Here is a 17,388-nt window from a genome sequence, read left to right as displayed (position 1 = left end):
ATAGAAGGCCTCGACTCATTACGGTCATTATCATTTGCTTAGCCTTGAGAAAGTCATGGTACTGATTGGTGGTACCGACGAAACACGTGTTGGCTGTTTCTGGTTGATGCTCTAACTATTTTCATGACAGAACTTTGAATAAATTAAATTACAATATGAACTTTTTGTTCTGTTATCCTGTCCAAGCTTGAAGACTCCATGACACTTGGAATTGGACTCATGTTACTATTTGCTGCTTAAACTGCAGTGATTACCAAGTCACTTAATTTTACTTGTTCTTAGGATTGTGCTCTTCTTGATTCCTCTTTTTGCATATATAGATTTGCCGATCTTTGATTGGCAAGAGTCACCCCTGGTAGTGAGTGACAGTGGTCTATGTAGCACTCCGTCTCGACTTGATGCTTTATCTCGCATTATAAACCCAGTATTATTGAATAACTGAATATAGCTAGTGTATGAGCGGTTTCTTTCCCTTATGGGAAGCACCACTACCAACTTTCTTGTTATTGAGATCCAAAATAGAACGACGTGTGGGAGGTGGTGGAGGGATTCAGACACGAACGGGAAAACAGCAATCAGGGAGAGGACAGCCAATCAAACAAAAACACAACTCTGTGCGCAGCAGTCTGTCATGGTTCCGGACCCTGCCCCCCTCCCCTTCCCCCGCTTGCCTGTTGTCCGTTTGGAAGTTGCAGACACTTGTATGGGTCTCACCTTCCTCACTTCCGGCCTCAGCACGTTAGCGGTGCAGTCAACAGCCGGAAGTGTAGCCACGTCACCAGCGCTTCCGGGAAGGTCGCTTATCAGATGCGACTTCCCGGAGGAACAGCGCTTCGTGTACTCTTCACAGCGAGCTTCGGGAGCTGAGCACCGTCCTCTGTAACCCGCATGCAGATAGCGCAGGAGCGCTTTTCCGCATCTGGTTGCCGCATTCCTTTTCCACGGACTCAGTATGCGGCAGCTGCTGTTCCTAGGAAACGCGAGGGGTATGTAACGCTGTAAGCGCGTTTTTGGGAATGATGAAGCGAGTTTCAGAAATAAATTATGTTTTTGACTTGCGAAGTTTAACTTCCATAATGACTAATTGTATTAATGAGTTTATGCACGAAAATGTACTAATCAACCTAGATTAAAATACATGCACAACATATGGGGTTAACATTATGTACTCTTTGTTGCATTCGCAAGTACGTTGAAAAATAATGAACTAACTTTGTCTATTTGTTTTGTCAATAATAATTGCGGCTGTTTAATTAATGGCATGTGCTTATTATAAATGTGCTTTTGTTTATGTTGTGTCTTATATGTGGCAAAGGCTCGTGGAGAATCCTGGAGGCCTACAAGAAGGGAGGTTTTTATAAATGCTGCATTCATGTGCTTGAATCTAGATAACAAACTAATGGGTTAATATTTGGCAAGGGGGTGGGAAACAGAATAATCTTCATTACTCGAATTAATTAATGTTTTGTGTTTCTTTGCATACAAGCCTTCAAGAAAGAGGCCTGAGGCCTAGCTTTTTAAAAGGGTGTTTGGAATCCTGTTGTGATGAGCCGAGCACAGCAGAAAGTGTGGAAAAATTTGCCACAATGATATCCGTCACAATAAATAAATGGAACTGTGCAAGATGTGCTCTGAGTTGAATAACTTCAAGGACAGGAAACGGCAGATCAGCCTAGCTGAGGAAGCAGCGAACTGTTATTTAATAAGATGTTGCAAAATCCTCGGAAGCTAATGTCGCCTGTGAATAGAGAACAAAGACGTTTTAGAAAGGCACAACTTTGGACTGAAAAGGTTATGATCTCACATGGACTGACAGCTGTCAGCCAATGGAAATGCTGGATGACGGAGAAAAAGTATTCTTTTAGTGTGAATTAGTAAGTTTTAGATAGAGAAAAGGTATAAAACCTGGCCCCCTGGGAGGAGGGTGGTTGGCTCGTTCCTGATTCCTGAAGGGCGTGAAGTGCTGTCGGACTTTTTGACACATGTAAGGATAACTGAACTAATGTCTTTTCCTTTAGGTTATAATGAGTTTAGACAGGGAAATAGAATTAAGGGGATGAGACCTTTTCTGCTTTAATTCTTTGCAGGCTGATCCGTTTTGAAATGCGAGTCTAATGTGCCTTTAATTGATTAAACGATGCTTTCATAAATTGATAATAAAAGATTTCATATTCTTTAAATGCTCTTTGACTGATAATAAAATTATTAAAATAGATTGTGAAATGACAAGCTGGTCTTGTTTATTCTTAGTCTAGTTATCATCAGTTGATCCATCTACCTAGGTTACTTAATTAAAGGTTTTCGTTCTATTTTCATGAATATGTTGATGACAAACTGCAGTTGTATATAATATGTAAATAGTTTGTGAATAGATCCGGTTAATTAGGTCACATGATTTAGTTGCCCAATATTTGTCTCAGTTATTTATGGGCCTCATAGACGTTTATGATTAATGGTGAGTATCATGGTGTTGGGTAGTGTTTTTGAGACAGATTTTCTATAGGGCCGCTGGATCAATTCTCTGGTAGCAGAGGATGGTTACTATGGTAACGGACATGCTACATGGTAGTTACATAGGATACATGTCTAAAACATGTTAAGTTTGTTCAGCTGTTATATGTAGTCGAAAGGTCTTTTCCAGCAGTGAGAAAATTCCTAGAGTGCCGGCAAGAGTAGTGTAAAGAAGTTACACAGTGCATTTGTTCTGTTTCAAAATAGTGATATTGATATATTACTAGTGTTGTGGACGTACAGCACAAGTTTAGGGATTTTAGGTGTGATAGGTAAAATGTACAGTGAGGATTACCTATGAAATCGTAGCTTTCGAGTATAGGGACAACTGTCCTGTTATAACTGTGAAAAGAGTAATAGGATTTATCCAAGCTTGAGTGAAGGGTAAGGAAGCGTTGTCTAGTCTTACTGGTGAATGAGGATTTCCTATTGGCAGATTAAAGTCCTACCAAAGATTTTGCGTATACATTGGTTAGGGTTTTCCGTTTGGTTGTGTATAAATGATGTTGTGAAGAATAGCGTCGTCTATTTCACGAGAAAGAATACTCGAATGATTGAGAAAACTATTGCTTTATTTAGCGAAACAGACAAATGGTTTGTTTTTCTGTAGTTACTAATTGAGTTTCATTGAAAAAATTATTAAAATGGCGCTGTGAAAATATTTTGTAAAGGAAGGGTGAGTTTACGGAGCGGAGACAGCGAAGCTGCAGCGGCAGTATATGTCACAGGGTTCGCACTGTGATTGGTTATCATACGTCACAGCAAGCGCACTGATTGGTTCACGTGACCAAAACGAGCTGATAGTGGATTGGTCCTTTCTAAAAACAGTACTTCCATTGGTTGAGCAAGCTAGTGACGTGGCTTAACCTGATTGGCTTGTTGGCGAGTTTCGCGCACGGATTGGCTAGAATAGCGGAACAACAAGAAATACTTCCGCTTAAGCAGAATAGTCTTAAAACATGAGTTATTGGTACGGAAAACAGGAAAAGAAGCCTACATGGTTTCAAAAATTGAAAAATATATTCAGCCCCAATAAGAAAATTGTAACGCGTGGTGGAAAATTACTTCATAAGTACAAAACACCCGCAGCATTTATGGAAGGTGAATATGGTTATCATACTGTCCTTTGGTTTGAAAATTGGATGCAATATACCAAAGATGAAGTAAACTGTTCAGGGGTTTTTAAGAAAACTCAGATACTAGGGGCGCACTGCCTCAATTCTTACGTTACAGTGTGTTGTGAAAATAGTCGATGGGTAGTGCGTGAAGAGCAGACGGAAAACACCCTTAACCGTCTAAAAAGTCAATGACTTAACAACAATTACACAGCTGTGCTCTCGCAACTACAGTAAGGTGTCACAAAACTTAGTACAATGACCAATATGATTCAATGAACAGAAGCAGATCCCTGGCCGGAATTCTTGAGACAGAGAGGAGGAGGAAATTGAGAATCGTCGTCAGTCACGGACACATACCGCGAGTGAGAGAACGTACCCGTTTTCTAGAAGCACCAAAACAGATGGATCCCCTCCCGGTTACTGCCTGATACATACCCGTATCAAGTGATAATTTCTGAAGATTTTGACCCACCTAACAGGGCGGATTACATTAACAAGAGTGACTTCTTGCAACTTAGCCAAGTGGATATACCGCCCCCACTGATCAATAAGACTTGAACCTGTACACTCAGTGTCTCTCTCTAATCTAACGCCACTACAAGTTCCAGACTATTCTCAACCCATTCGTTTGGAGTTGAGTCTAAAGCCCTGAAGAGTCGTGTTGACTCAACTATACACGACGAAACACGTGTCGGCTTACTGTGATTGTTCTTCAAGTCTGGACACACTAAACCGTCATCTTGTTGTGACAAGAAATACACAGAAGAATCTGCTTCTGTTCATTGAATCATATTGGTCATTGTACTAAGTTTTGTGACACCTTACTGCAGTTGCGAGAGCACAGCTGTGTAATCAATATACCAAAGATGATGGTGTATTAGCGTGGCCGGAAGACGGGTCATTTAATGTTAAAGTTTTGAAAAACATGAGAGAAAAAATGATGGCTCTTGTGCCAAAGCCTAGACCTACTCAATTTGAGGCTTTAGTTGAATGGGAGGTTGAAATGATGGAACTTGAACGAGAAACCAGAGGTATAACAAGAGGTCCTAAATTAGACATTAATAGGGATACTCATGAAGATAGAGTACGTCGTTGGAGAAAAGTAGACATGTGTGATGGTTTGTACCCAGTAAGAGTGATGATTACGGAAACAATAGGTCAAAAGAATACGCGAAAGAGAAGTTATCTTGATGAAGAATTAGATGATGCGGTTTAGAAGAAATTTATTCTACAAATCTTAACCCGCCACCCTATCAACCAGACTGTTCACAGTCTACCCCGAGAGTTTCTTCAGGAACCTCTCCAAGTGCACCTCCTAGAGAAATTGATGAAAATTCACCTAGATTTTTAAAATTACCAGAAAGAGTGGGGACAAGAAGTAATTCTAATACTCCAAGAGTAAATAGAAATTATCCTGAAATTCCTGAACAGAGAAATGAATCCCTGAGGAATGTAAAAAGAACAGAGAGACTTGGGAATATACCAGAAGTTTCGGAATATTTAAGAGCAAAAGAGGAATTAATACAGCAATTAACTAAAGGGATGGAAGCAGTAACAGTACCAGTAACAATTGGTCCTGTTGTACCAGTTTTTGACCAAAGAGAAAATAGACACTCAGCTCTGACCCATTAAATGCGGAAATTCAGAAAGTGGCTGAAAATTTTTATTCAGAATTATCAGAAATACATCGAGAAAAAACAATGCCAGATTTAACTTTTAATCAAAGTTTGTCAAATGATCAGACACCATCTGTAGCAGGATCTGATTCTGGTTCTCCAGAAAAGAGCATAAATAAAATAGATTTAACACAAACTCCACAGACCCTACAAGCTCCTGAATTTAAACAACTTGATGTTGCAAAATTGAAGGCAGATTTGGAGGAATGAATTATTGGCACAATTGGAACTGGCAGTTTAAACTTATATCAGGATGATGAATTGCTGTTTATTTGCAAGAGCATACAATGGAAAACAAAAAAATAAGTATGATCAATTAGAGGAAGTGGCTGCTGAACTAGAAATAGATTTGAGTAGACAGAAACAATTGCAAAAACATTACAGAGTAGATTTTTTTGAAAAAGATATTCAAATTTGAACAAAACAGGTAAGATAGCACATGTAAAGGAATTAATTGTCTTTCTAAAAAGATTAGGCGAATTAAGTAAATGGAGAGTGAAATGGACAAAGAAAAGAGAAGAAAAGAGAGAAAAAGGGGAAGTTGCAAATGATTTTCCTATGAGAGAAATAGCTGGCGGAGGGTATGTTCATGTCCCATGGACAAGACAGGAAATTTTACTGTTTACACATGATTTTCCTCGGCTGAGAGAAAAGCCAGTGGAATGGTATCGCCAGGTAGACAGATTCATTAAGGTTTCAAAAGTTCTGTGGATTGATCTTGATGGATTCTTTGACATTGTTGTCCCATCAGATCTTTGGACAGAATGTAAAATTTCTGTAAGTTGGCCCAAAGAAGAACCAGCTCGAGATAAAATAACAGGTGCTCCTTCAGCAGATGTCATGGATTTGTAGGACAAAGTAATTGTGTGGTTGAAAAACAAAATTGCCCCAAAAGAAGTAGATTGGGTTAAAATCGACAGAACAAATCAAGAACCAAAAGAGTCAGTACATTCATTTTATGAAAGGTTACTGCTGGTATTTAAACAATCCAGTGGTTATGAGAAGCTGAGTGAGAAGGATATGAGCCATTTTATATACGGGTGTGTTTATGGCTTGAGACCTCAAATTGTTGAGATGATTAGAAATGGAATTGTTGGCTGGCAATCACTAACAGTTGACGACATTCTGAGAAAAGCAAAATACTGCAGTGATGAGATAGATGCCAAGCAAAAGAAGCTTAAGGAAAAAGCAATGTGGGCACAGGTGAAGGTAGCTGAACAGAAAATAGCGACCTTAGAAAATAAAAATGTTCATCAGAATCAAGGCAAATTTAAAGGGAATTTTAACAAACCGAAATTTCATGTGAATTTTGTAGAGCTCAAGCAAAAGCTCCCATGTTTTAATTGCGGCGAAATTGGACACTGGAAGCGTGAATGTAAGAGTCCGCCCAGAAATTTAAAAAATACATCATTAAATCCACAGATGCAGAATGAGATAAAATCAGCAGCAACAGCTACAGCGACCGTTAAATGAAATAAGTCAGCAGCAACAGCTACAGCGACAGTTAGTGAATCAGCAGAGCCAAATTCAACAACCGCCACTTCCAAACTGTGTGAATGGGCAAAAGTACAGTCCTGAGACAGGATTCTGCGGAGGTGAACAGGTAAACAGATCAACAAGAGTGAATGTGTCAAATGTTTCTCAACAATATTGGTTGAAAGAAAATGATGGAAGCGAGTCTGATGATTACTCAGGACGGTACCTGAGAGAGGAAGAAGAGTGTGTGCGTGGAGCCACTCTTGAGGTAGATCAGTCCGGTCCATTTGTTAATGGTAAAGTGAATGATGTACAAATCACTTTTCTTGTGGACACTAGTGCTACCCGTTCTACTGCTAGATCAGTGGAAATAGAAAACCTTCCTCTCTCTGGTGAGTCAATCCAAGTAGTTGGTGTAGCAAATCAACATAATAAAACAGATTTACCTGATCCAGTTAAAGTTGAGATTGGAAACTTTAAAGATAAGCATAGATTTGTAGTCTGTAACAGCAGTCCTGTAAACCTGTTAGGGAGGGACATTTTGTGCAAAATGAATTGCAAAATATATTGCTCACCGGATGGTATTGAGCTGCAAACTTTAGAAGAAGATGGTCTGTACAAGCTAACAATGCTAATGGTTGAAGAAGAAAATAAACTATTTCCTGCTTTTGATAAAAATAATTTACCTGAAGAACTGAAAGAGACAGTTAATGCAAAAATCTGGGATTTAACTGGAGATTAAATGGGTTTAATGAAACATGTAGACCCAGTGCAAATTACAGTAAAACAAGAAGCAGATTATCAGAATATTCCTCAATATAAAATGAAAGCTGAGACAATTGAAGGTGTCATTCCTGTGATTGAGAAATTTATAGAACAAGGTGTTTTAAGAGAAATTGAAAGCAGCCCATGTATTTCACTGATTATGGGGATCAAAAAGCCAAATGGAACTTACAGACTAGTTCAGGACCTGAGAAAGATTAATCAGATAGTTGTTCCATGTTGCCCAGTTGTACCAAATCCAGCAGTAATTCTATATCAGATTCCGCATGATGCAGAATGGTACACGGTCATTGACCTATGTAATGCTCTCTTTACTGTTCCATTGCATCCAGAGAGCCAACACATTTTTGCGTTCAGATTCCAGGACCGCATCTTAGCATGGTGTCGTATCCCTCAAGGGTATACTGAGAGTCCATCTATTTTTAATCAATTGTTAAAGAAATCTTTGGAAGATCTAGATTTACCTGGAAAATCCACATTGGTCCAGTACATTGATGACTTTCTAGTGGCTGCAAAAACACGAGAAAATTGTGTAACCGACACCATTTCGCTTTTGAATCGTTTGGCAGATGAGGGACAGAAAGTGTCACCTGCAAAATTACAGTTTTACAAACAAGAAGTAAAATATCTTGGTCACAGGATTGCAAAAGGAATCAGACAGGTGACAGTTGAAAGAATAAAAATGATTCGAGCAATACAACCTCCAACAACACAGACAAGTCAGAATGTTTCTTGGAATGGTAGGTTATTGTCGTCAATGGATTAGTGGATTTTCAGTAATTGCAAAACCACTGCAGAGACTGACAAAAGCAGACATAAAAGATCCAATGACACTAACAAAAACTGAGTTAGAAGCTTTTGAGCAGCTTAAAAAGACTTTGTGTGAAGCTCCAGCATTGGGGATGCCAGACTATGACAAAGAATTTGAGCTGTACTGCAGTGAAAGGGAGGGTTGTGCATTATCAGTTCCGATTCAGAGACATGGAAAACTGAGAAAGCCAATTGCTTATTTCTCAGCTGTTCTTGATCCTGTTGCAAAAGCTTTGCCAGGTTGCTTAAAAGCAGTGGCTGCAACGAGTGTTAGCCTTGAGCAGAGTGAAGGAATCATAATGGGGTTTCCTGTTAAAGTGTATGTACCTCATTCAGTTGAAATTCTTCTTACCAGAAGCAAGACACAGCACCTGACAAGTAATAGATTGACCAAATATGAAAACGTTATTCTGGGATCAGATAACGTTTCGATTGTAAGATGTGTGAATTTAAATCCTTGCACATTATTGCCTGATGGTGCTATTACTGAAATCAAAAACGAAACTGATGTTGACCACGAGTGCTTGGATGTTTTAGATTATTGCACTAAACCCAGGCAAGACATAAAAGATGTACCCTTGCCAGAATCAGACTTTGTTTACTTTGTTGATGGCTCCTGCCTAAGAACTGATGAGGGCATTCTGAGAGCAGCATATTCGGTCTGCACAGTTGCCGGAGTAGTTGAGGGTTCCTCTCTTGAAGGAATTCGTTCAGCTCAAGTGGCAGAATTAATTGCTTTGATTCGTGCATGTGAAAGAGCAAAAGGAAAAAAGATTACCATAGTGACTGATAGTATGGATATGGCGTAGTCCATGACTATGGCCAGCTTTGGTCTCAAAGAGGTTATTTGACTTCTGCTGGAACACCAATCAGGAATGCAAAATTGATCAAGAGATTGATTGATGGCATTCAGTTACCAGAGAAAATTGCTGTTGTAAAATGTGCAGCTCATAAAAAGGGCGAGGACTAGATTACTAAAGGTAATTCATTTGCAGATGAGATTGCCGAATACTGTGCGAAAAACAATTTTTCAATTAATCGAGAAAAAGACAATGATCATGTTTTGAACTCACTCATGCTAATATCTGTAGCTGAAACATGGCAGGGAGTAAAAGATCTACAAGATGAGGCAGATGAGGAAAAAGACACATGGCTAAAACCAGGTTGCAGACAGCGGGAAGAAGATGAGGTTTGGATTTACAAAGATGACAGACCTGTAATGCCAAATTGCATGATTGCTGACATGGCACGGATGTACCATGGTCCAGGACATTTAGGAAGAGACTCTATGATCAGATTGTTTAGACAAACATGGTTTAATCCCAAATTTAGGATTATTGCAGAGTCACTTTGCCAGAGATGTTTGATCTGCCAACAAATTAATCCAAACAGAAAAACAGTTGTTAGCATGGGAACCATAGGACGGGAGGGGGGTCCTTTTACCAGATTGCAAATGGATTTCATTGACATGCCACCCCACAATAGATTGAGATACGTTATAGTGATTGTCTGTCTGTTTTCAAGATGGGTGGAAGCGTTCCCAACACGTCACAATGACTGAGTTACTGTGGCAAAATTGCTTTTGAGAGAGACCATACCTAGGTATCGATTTCCAGTTACAATTGAAAGTGATCGTGGCACACATTTTGAAAACAGATTGCTACAAATGATTTGTGAAGCCCTGAATATAAAACAAAAGCTACACTGTGCATACAGACCAGAAGCATCAGGTGTTGTAGAGCAAATTAATGGCACAATAAAGAATAGAATTGCCAAAATGTGCTTAGCTACTGGAGTAAAGTGGACAGATGCACTTCCACTTGTTCTAATGTCTTTGAGGAGTACACCAGATAAAAAGACAGGTTTAAGTCCTCATGACATCCTTATGGGCAGAGTAATGAGACAAGCATTTGTACCAGTTGGGAAAGTTCTTAGCATTAATGAAAGTGCAATTATGGAATATTGCAAGAACTTGTCTGATGTGGTGAATTCTGTATTCCATCAGGTGGGAACTGATGTGATTTCAAAAGAAAAGGAGCAAGCTCATGATCTGTTGCCAGGAGACTGGGTGAGAACAAAAGTACACCGGAGAAGAAACTGTTTAGTACCCAGGTGACAAAAAGCAAGACAGGTGATATTAGTCACAACAAATGCACTTAAATGCAAAGGTTTGAAAAGTTGGGTGAATACGAGTCACACCATTCGTGTACCACCTCCTGATAATCCTGATGAGGATAGTGACACGACAACTGATTCAGACTGAAGTAGAACCTGAAGAAAATCCAGATTCTGAAGATCGACAAGAAGGTCGACATCTGGAAGATTCAGATGCGGATCAACCATTAAATGAAAAAGATCTAGAGATTGTGATTCTAGATTCTGAAAATGATGAAGATTTGCTAGAAAAAGAAGCAGAAAAAGAATCTGAGTCAGAAGAGAATCAAGATCGGGAGAGTATTGAAAAGCAGAATAAAAGCTCTGAAAGCAGGAACAAGAATTCTGAAACTGGGAAGTTAGAAGGAATTCCAGAAGAAGAAGACGACGAATTACCGAGTACCAGCTATGAGGATGATGTTCCTAACTGAGTGAAACTGCCGAGTACAGAAGATCCTAGATATAAATTCGAGGTCTCTGAGACTGATTCAGATGAGAGTGATGAAGATTCTCAAATAAGAAAATTCAGAAAAAGAACTTGGAAAACTGAATGTAATGAAACTGAGCCAAAGAAAAAACTCATAAGAAAAGGAGATAATTGGCCAAAAGATAGTTTGAAATTCAAATTGGTGAACAAGTCAAAAGAGCAGGTTAATGAGATTTCAAGTCAAAAGGGTGACTCTGATAAGAAAAATCAAGCAGGAAAGAAAATTGAAGTGAAGTGATTAGCAGTAGGGGAAAAAGACCATTAAAGCCAAACCAAAAGTACAAGTCCCCTGAGTGGACTTATATAATAATCCCACCAGTAGTGGAAATCAGTAGCAATAGTCAGGAGGATTTAGAAGAAACGAGTGACAATGATTAGAGTTGTTTTCTTTTAGGTTAAGGTTTATTTTTGGCATAAGGCTGAAGAAATTGTGTCAGGTGACATAAGGTCGAAGAAATTGTGTCAGCCGGAAAAACACATTGATGTAAGACACAAGGTCGAAGAAAAGCTGTTAGAGGGTTTCTAAAAATAAAAAAAATTAAATTTAAAAAGGGGAGGTGTATATTTAAAAAGTACTTAAAATTTTTGTTTTAGAATTTTTGTTTTGATTTAAGTAAAAACTCTTGTAAAAAAATAAAAAAAGAAGATGCCTAATACTGACAATTCTAGGTGTGCTATTTTTAGAAGATGCTGTAAAATGTCTTCTATTTGTGTGATCCTAATAATTTTGGTTTGGTTGATTTTGGCAGTCATTTTTCCTTTTGGGATAGATAAAGAAGAATACAAAGCTAACATGACTAGTAAAGTAGTAACTAAACAAGATAAAGATGTTGGCAAAACTAACAAAGTAATTGAGCACAAACCAGAGATCCACCAAGATCGATCTGTTGGTGATTTTTCTAGTAATTCTTTTTCAAGACTCTTGTCAGAATATGTAAAAGTTATGGATTTGAAGGACCGTTATGTCTGTGTGAAGCTTGCTGCTTCTGTTTCAGAGGGGGTTACCTATAACATGCTTCCCCTTACTTATGGCATTACATGCAGTGTTATAGCTAGTTTGTTCTATCAAACAGGTCGTCTGGAGTACTATTACTCAGATTATGATGAGATTTTTGCTAATCTGAAAGTTGTAAATAGCTTGAACAAAGTAAAACCTGCTAAACAAATGAGGGAATAATTTTTAGTAACTAATGAACTTACCTATGAATACGCTTTTAAAAACAATTTAACTTGCAAAATGAGAGCTGAAGACAAATAATTTCTAAATTTGGTTGAGGAGAGAAGGGCGATTTATAAGAGAAATGAGATGCTGAAACTAACTAAATCAAAATTTTGGCAAGTTGAGGATGAAAAGCTCAATGGTAGAAATGGATACGCTGCTATTCACATAGATGAACCTGTTAGTGGAAAATTCTGTATTAGGAGAGACAATACTTTGTATGATAATTTCTTTGTGGGTGCAAGTCAATGTGAGGATACTTATCGTATCATAGGGGGATGGGGATTTAAAGGTGGTAGAGACCGAATTTTTCCTGGAATTTATTTTGTCTGTGGGAACAAAGCTTACTTTAGCCTCCCAGACCATTGGTATCGGACGTGTTATCTTGGTTTGGTTTTTCCCAAAATCTTTCATGTGGACAGAAATGCAGAAGGTTCATTCGAAATTGCCAAAAACCTGAATAGGTACAGGAGGGAAGGTTTTTCAGAAATCATGGGTGATATATTTGGTGCAATAAATCCTATGGTGGGAATAACCCTGAATGCAATCAAAATCAGAAAAGTTTCCACAATTGTAGATAGATTGTCCACGGACACTGCAAGTGGTTTCCAATTAGTTAATACAGAGATTGTTGCCATGAGAAGCATGGTAATGCAGAATCGTCTTGCATTAGACATTCTGCTGCTCGCAAAAGAAGGAGGAGTTTATGGGATTTTTCATGTCCAGCATTGTTGTACATATATCCCAGACAAGAGCCAGAATATAGAAATGCTTATCAAGAACATCACTGAATTTCATTCGGAAATAGAACCCCTAGAAGATGACAATTTTTCAGAACGTTTGAGCAAAAGATTTGCAGCAATTGGAAACTGGTTTCGAGAGATTGGCAGTTCAATAATTGGCAAAATACTTTATCCTGTAATAATCATAGTTATAGTGACACTTTTGTTAAAAATTAGTTGCATGATACACAAGAGAAAGAAGAATGTGAGGGAAAAGAAAAGGATTTATAAACTCAGAAAAGAACAGGAGAAGGAGATAGAATTGGAAGAGTTTCATAGAGCACAATATGAGAGTTGCAGACAAACTGCTAGGACAGGAGTTTAGAAATACTAACACAGAGAGTGTTCAAAACATGCTGTCATCAAAAGTAAAAATTTGGTAAAATGTTGGGTATAGTTTGGTGATTTTGAAATCACCAGATGAGGGAGTTGATGAAGCGAGTTTCAGAAATAAATGTTTTTGACTCGCGAAGTTTAACTTCCATAATGACTAATTGTATTCATGAGTTTATGCACGAAAATGTACTAATCAACCTAGATTAAAATACATACACGACATATGGGGTTAACATTATGTGCTCTTTATTGCATTCGCAAGTACGTTGAAAAATAATGAACTAGCTTTGTCTATTTGTTTTGTCAATATTAATTGTGGCTGTTTAATGGCATGGGCTTATTTTAAATGTGCTTTTGTTTATGTCGTGTCTTATATGTGGCAAAGGCTCGTGGAGAATCCTGGAGGCCTATAAGAAGAAGGTTTTTATAAATGCTGCATTCATGTACTTGAAGCTAGATAACAAACTAATGGGTTAATATTTAGCAAGGGGGTGGGAAACAGAATAATCTTCATTACTCGAATTAATTAATGTTTTGTGTTTCTTTGCATACTAGCCTTCAAGAAAGAGGCCTGAGGCCTAGCTTTTTAAAAGGGTGTTTGGAATCCTGTCGTGATGACCCGAGCACAGCTGAAAGTGTGGAAAAGTTTTGCCACAATGATATCCGTCACAATAAATAAATGGAACTGTGCAAGATGTACTCTGAGTTGAATAACTTCAAGGACAGGAAACGACCGATCAGCCGAGCTGAGGAAGCAGCGAACTGTTATTTAATAAGATGTTGCAAAATCCTCGGAAGCTAATGTCGCCTGTGAATAGAGAACAAAGACGTTTTAGAAAGGCACAACTTTGGACTGAAAAGGTTATGATCTCACATGGACTGACAGCTGTCAGCCAATGGAAATGCTGAATGACGGAGAAAAAGTATTCTTTTAGTGTGAATTAGTAAGTTTTAGATAGAGAAAAGGTATAAAACCTGGGAGGAGGGTGGTTGGCTCATTCCTGATTCCTGAAGGGCGTGAAGTGCTGTCTGACTTTTTGACACACGTAAGGATAACTGAACTAATGTCTTTTCCTTTAGGTTATCAGTTTAGTAAGGGAAACAGAATTAAGGGGATGAGACCTTTTCTGCTTTAATTCTTTGCAGGCTGATCCGTTTTAAAATGCCAGTCTAATGTGCCTTTAATTGATTAAACGATGCTTTCATAAATTGCTAATAAAAGATTTCATATTCTTTAAATGCTCTTTGACGGATAATAAAATTAATAAAATAGATTGTGAAATGACAAGCTGGTCTTGTTTATTCTTAGTCTAGTTATCATCAGTTGATCCATCTACCTAGGTGACTTAATTAAATGTTTTCGTTATATTTTCATGAATATGTTGATGACAAACTGCAGTTGTATATAATATGTAAATAGTTTGTGAATAGATCCGGTTAATTAGGTCACATGATTCAGTTGCCCAATATTTGTCTCAGTTATTCATGGGCCTCGTAGAAGTTTATGATTAATGGTGAGTATCATGGTGTTGGGTAGTGTTTTTGAGACAGATTTTCTATAGGGGTGCTGGATCAGGAACTTAGCGCAGGAACGCTTGTATCTTTGGCAGCAGCACAGGAGCGCCTTGACATTATTTGTGTTTAGCGCAGGAGCGCTTGTATCTTTGGTAGCAGCGCAGGGGCGCTATTGACTTCCTTGTAAGTAGCGCAGGAGCGCTTGCCTTTCATTTCTATCAGCGCAGGAGCGCTTGCCTTATCTTGTAGCAGCGCAGGAGCGCTTTAGTTATTGTTTCTGGATTCCTTGCCATAGAGCGCAGGCGTGCTTATGATCCTTTCATTTTGTTTTCCCTGATGGTAGCAGGGCCTCAATGAGAGAATAAGAGGTAAGCTGTTTCCCATATGAGTGTGTGGTTGTACGAGATAGCCGAGCAAGCGATTAATTGGTAATCTGTGTTCTCTTGTCTCCCTGTCCAGTTGGTGCCCCAGGTCCATCCAGTAAGAGAAACGTCCACCACTTCCTGCATTCCCAACATTCCGGTCCTAGACTTTTGGCTACCATCCTCACTCCCACCCTTATCCTGGTTTGTTCCTCACCCAGAGCAGGGTAGGGTGTGTGTGGGGGCAATAGCTCGTGTCATCTCTGCGAGAACTCACCACAAGTAACAGGTACTTGTGGGGAACCTGACACAGTTGTGCTGATTTTGAGAATAATATACCTTGGAAAATGCAAGCGCTGTGTGGAGTCCCTGAGGGCACTGTGCTGATACATGACCCTCACTCAGCCCAAAAATTTTAAAAAGTGCAGGAAGGTAGGTAAAATAAAAAAAAAAGTAAGACCACATGTAGTAGGGGCGAAAAGGCGGGATTAATTAAGCATGCTAGCCAATCAGAAGTAGGCATGTATGAAAGGGAACAAATAGAAAAGATAGGAGGTGCTACAATACAGTCTACATTACAGCATGTATTCCAGAACAGTTCCTGCTCGACCTAAAAACGACTGGCCATTACGAGTAAGCAAGAAGATATTTTCCAGGCTTGCTCTGCACTGTCCTATTCCCACAACCCAACGATGCCCTTATTTCACTTGTTAATAGTTCCCATACTCTAACCCAATCAGCAGTGCCAGTCTCATTCTTGCTGCCCAGCACTTGTATCACTTCTCCAGTACTGCCCCACACTCTCACTCCGCCAGAATTATCCCGGCACAGGTAAACGCGGTGAGACTGTAAGGAAAGGGGCGGGGCCGACAGACGACGGAATAGGTATAATTAAATAAATAATACCTATTCTGTCATCTCCCTCCCCGCCGCGCCCTGCTCCATCCTACCTCGGTTATGTGTGCCGGACGCCGTTGCTCATTTACAGTACACACTGGCATACTCAGTCGTAGTAACCCACTCTCTGACAGCAATGCTTTCAGTACCTCTCTCCCCCAAACAGTGCTTTAAGGGCAGAGGTCCAATAGTTTTAAAAGAATACTAGTACATCTGAGTAGCAAGCACGTACCCTGGGACAGTGAGTACTCATACTTCTATATTTGCATGCAAAATACTAAACACAGGATTGACTCAAACCTGTTGTGCTAGCAGTGCCGAAAGACCACCTTCTGGCGACCAAAGGAATGCCACTTTCAACTGGGAGTATGGATGGTACACATGTGAGTTGGATGGTACACATGACACTTACCGGATGCATCCGGGTTTAACAGCAAATTCCGATTCCGATTCAGTGTCAGATGCCAACCAAATAAGAGCTGTAAGAGGCCGCGGTGTTCGTGCATAGCGCATCTATACGTCTGTTCAACTACTGTTGCGAATCTCACCCCAGGGATTGCGACAGGTTCACGGACAGGTTCACTGCTGCTGCCACCCATTCTAATCCGCCAAGGCAGTACCCTGTTAAGAGTAAATCTCTGCCAGTGAAATTGGCAAAACGCTTTATCTGACAAGTCGCGAGCTCCTTTTGGAACCAGAAGTTATTCTAAGTCAATGAGCTACATAACGGGATACAGTTGAAAGAATAAAAACTGATTCGGCATGCCACGATAACTCAGGTAAAGAGTCCCCTTAAACTAGTTTACAATAAAGTTAGAACCGAGTTAAAGAGCTGCGCGGAACCGAACCTGGACGAAAAAACACATTTTTCTGTATCTCTTGGGAAATCGATACTATTCTACTTTTAAAACGGTTATCGATAGTCATGACCCCACGCAACGAGGTCACGCTCTCCCCAACGAGGTCAGGCTGAAACGCGCAGCCAATCATGAATGTAAAGGAAGTGGGGGCTTGTCGAAAAGTAGGCTGGCCTACACGGTAAAGCAAGGTGATCCAATCGTCCCACTGTAGAATTGTCGCTCGGGCCCTCATGACGTTGATTGGCTAGTGGTGCCTGCAACGATGGCGGCGCGCTGAGTGTCTTTTGTGGGAACTGAAGGAGTTAGTTAGTTAGTTAGGTAGTTAGTTTATTTATTTATTTATTTGTGTATGCGATTTTATATAGCGCGGACTTTACCCGAAGGTGTCAGATCGCTTCACAA

General features: G+C 39.5%; 1 protein-coding gene across 1 annotated transcript in view; it reads right to left on the bottom strand.

Moving 5' to 3' along the window:
* Positions 1-17,083, bottom strand: part of LOC147692680 (F-box only protein 27-like) — a 294,364-nt gene extending 277,281 nt beyond the window's left edge. Inside the window, exon 1 of the mRNA XM_086938860.1 lies at positions 16,539-17,083. Coding sequence (XP_086794986.1) covers positions 16,539-16,725 — 187 coding nt within the window. The 5' untranslated portion in view covers positions 16,726-17,083. The remainder of the gene's footprint in view (positions 1-16,538) is intronic.
* Between the last annotated feature and the right edge of the window lie 305 nt (positions 17,084-17,388).

This window comes from Lissotriton vulgaris, chromosome 9 (assembly GCF_964263255.1).
Source record: "Lissotriton vulgaris chromosome 9, aLisVul1.2, whole genome shotgun sequence".
NCBI classification, from domain to species: Eukaryota; Metazoa; Chordata; class Amphibia; order Caudata; family Salamandridae; genus Lissotriton; species Lissotriton vulgaris.
Note: the sequence above shows the minus strand (reverse complement) of the source record. Positions and strands in the feature narration are given on the sequence as shown.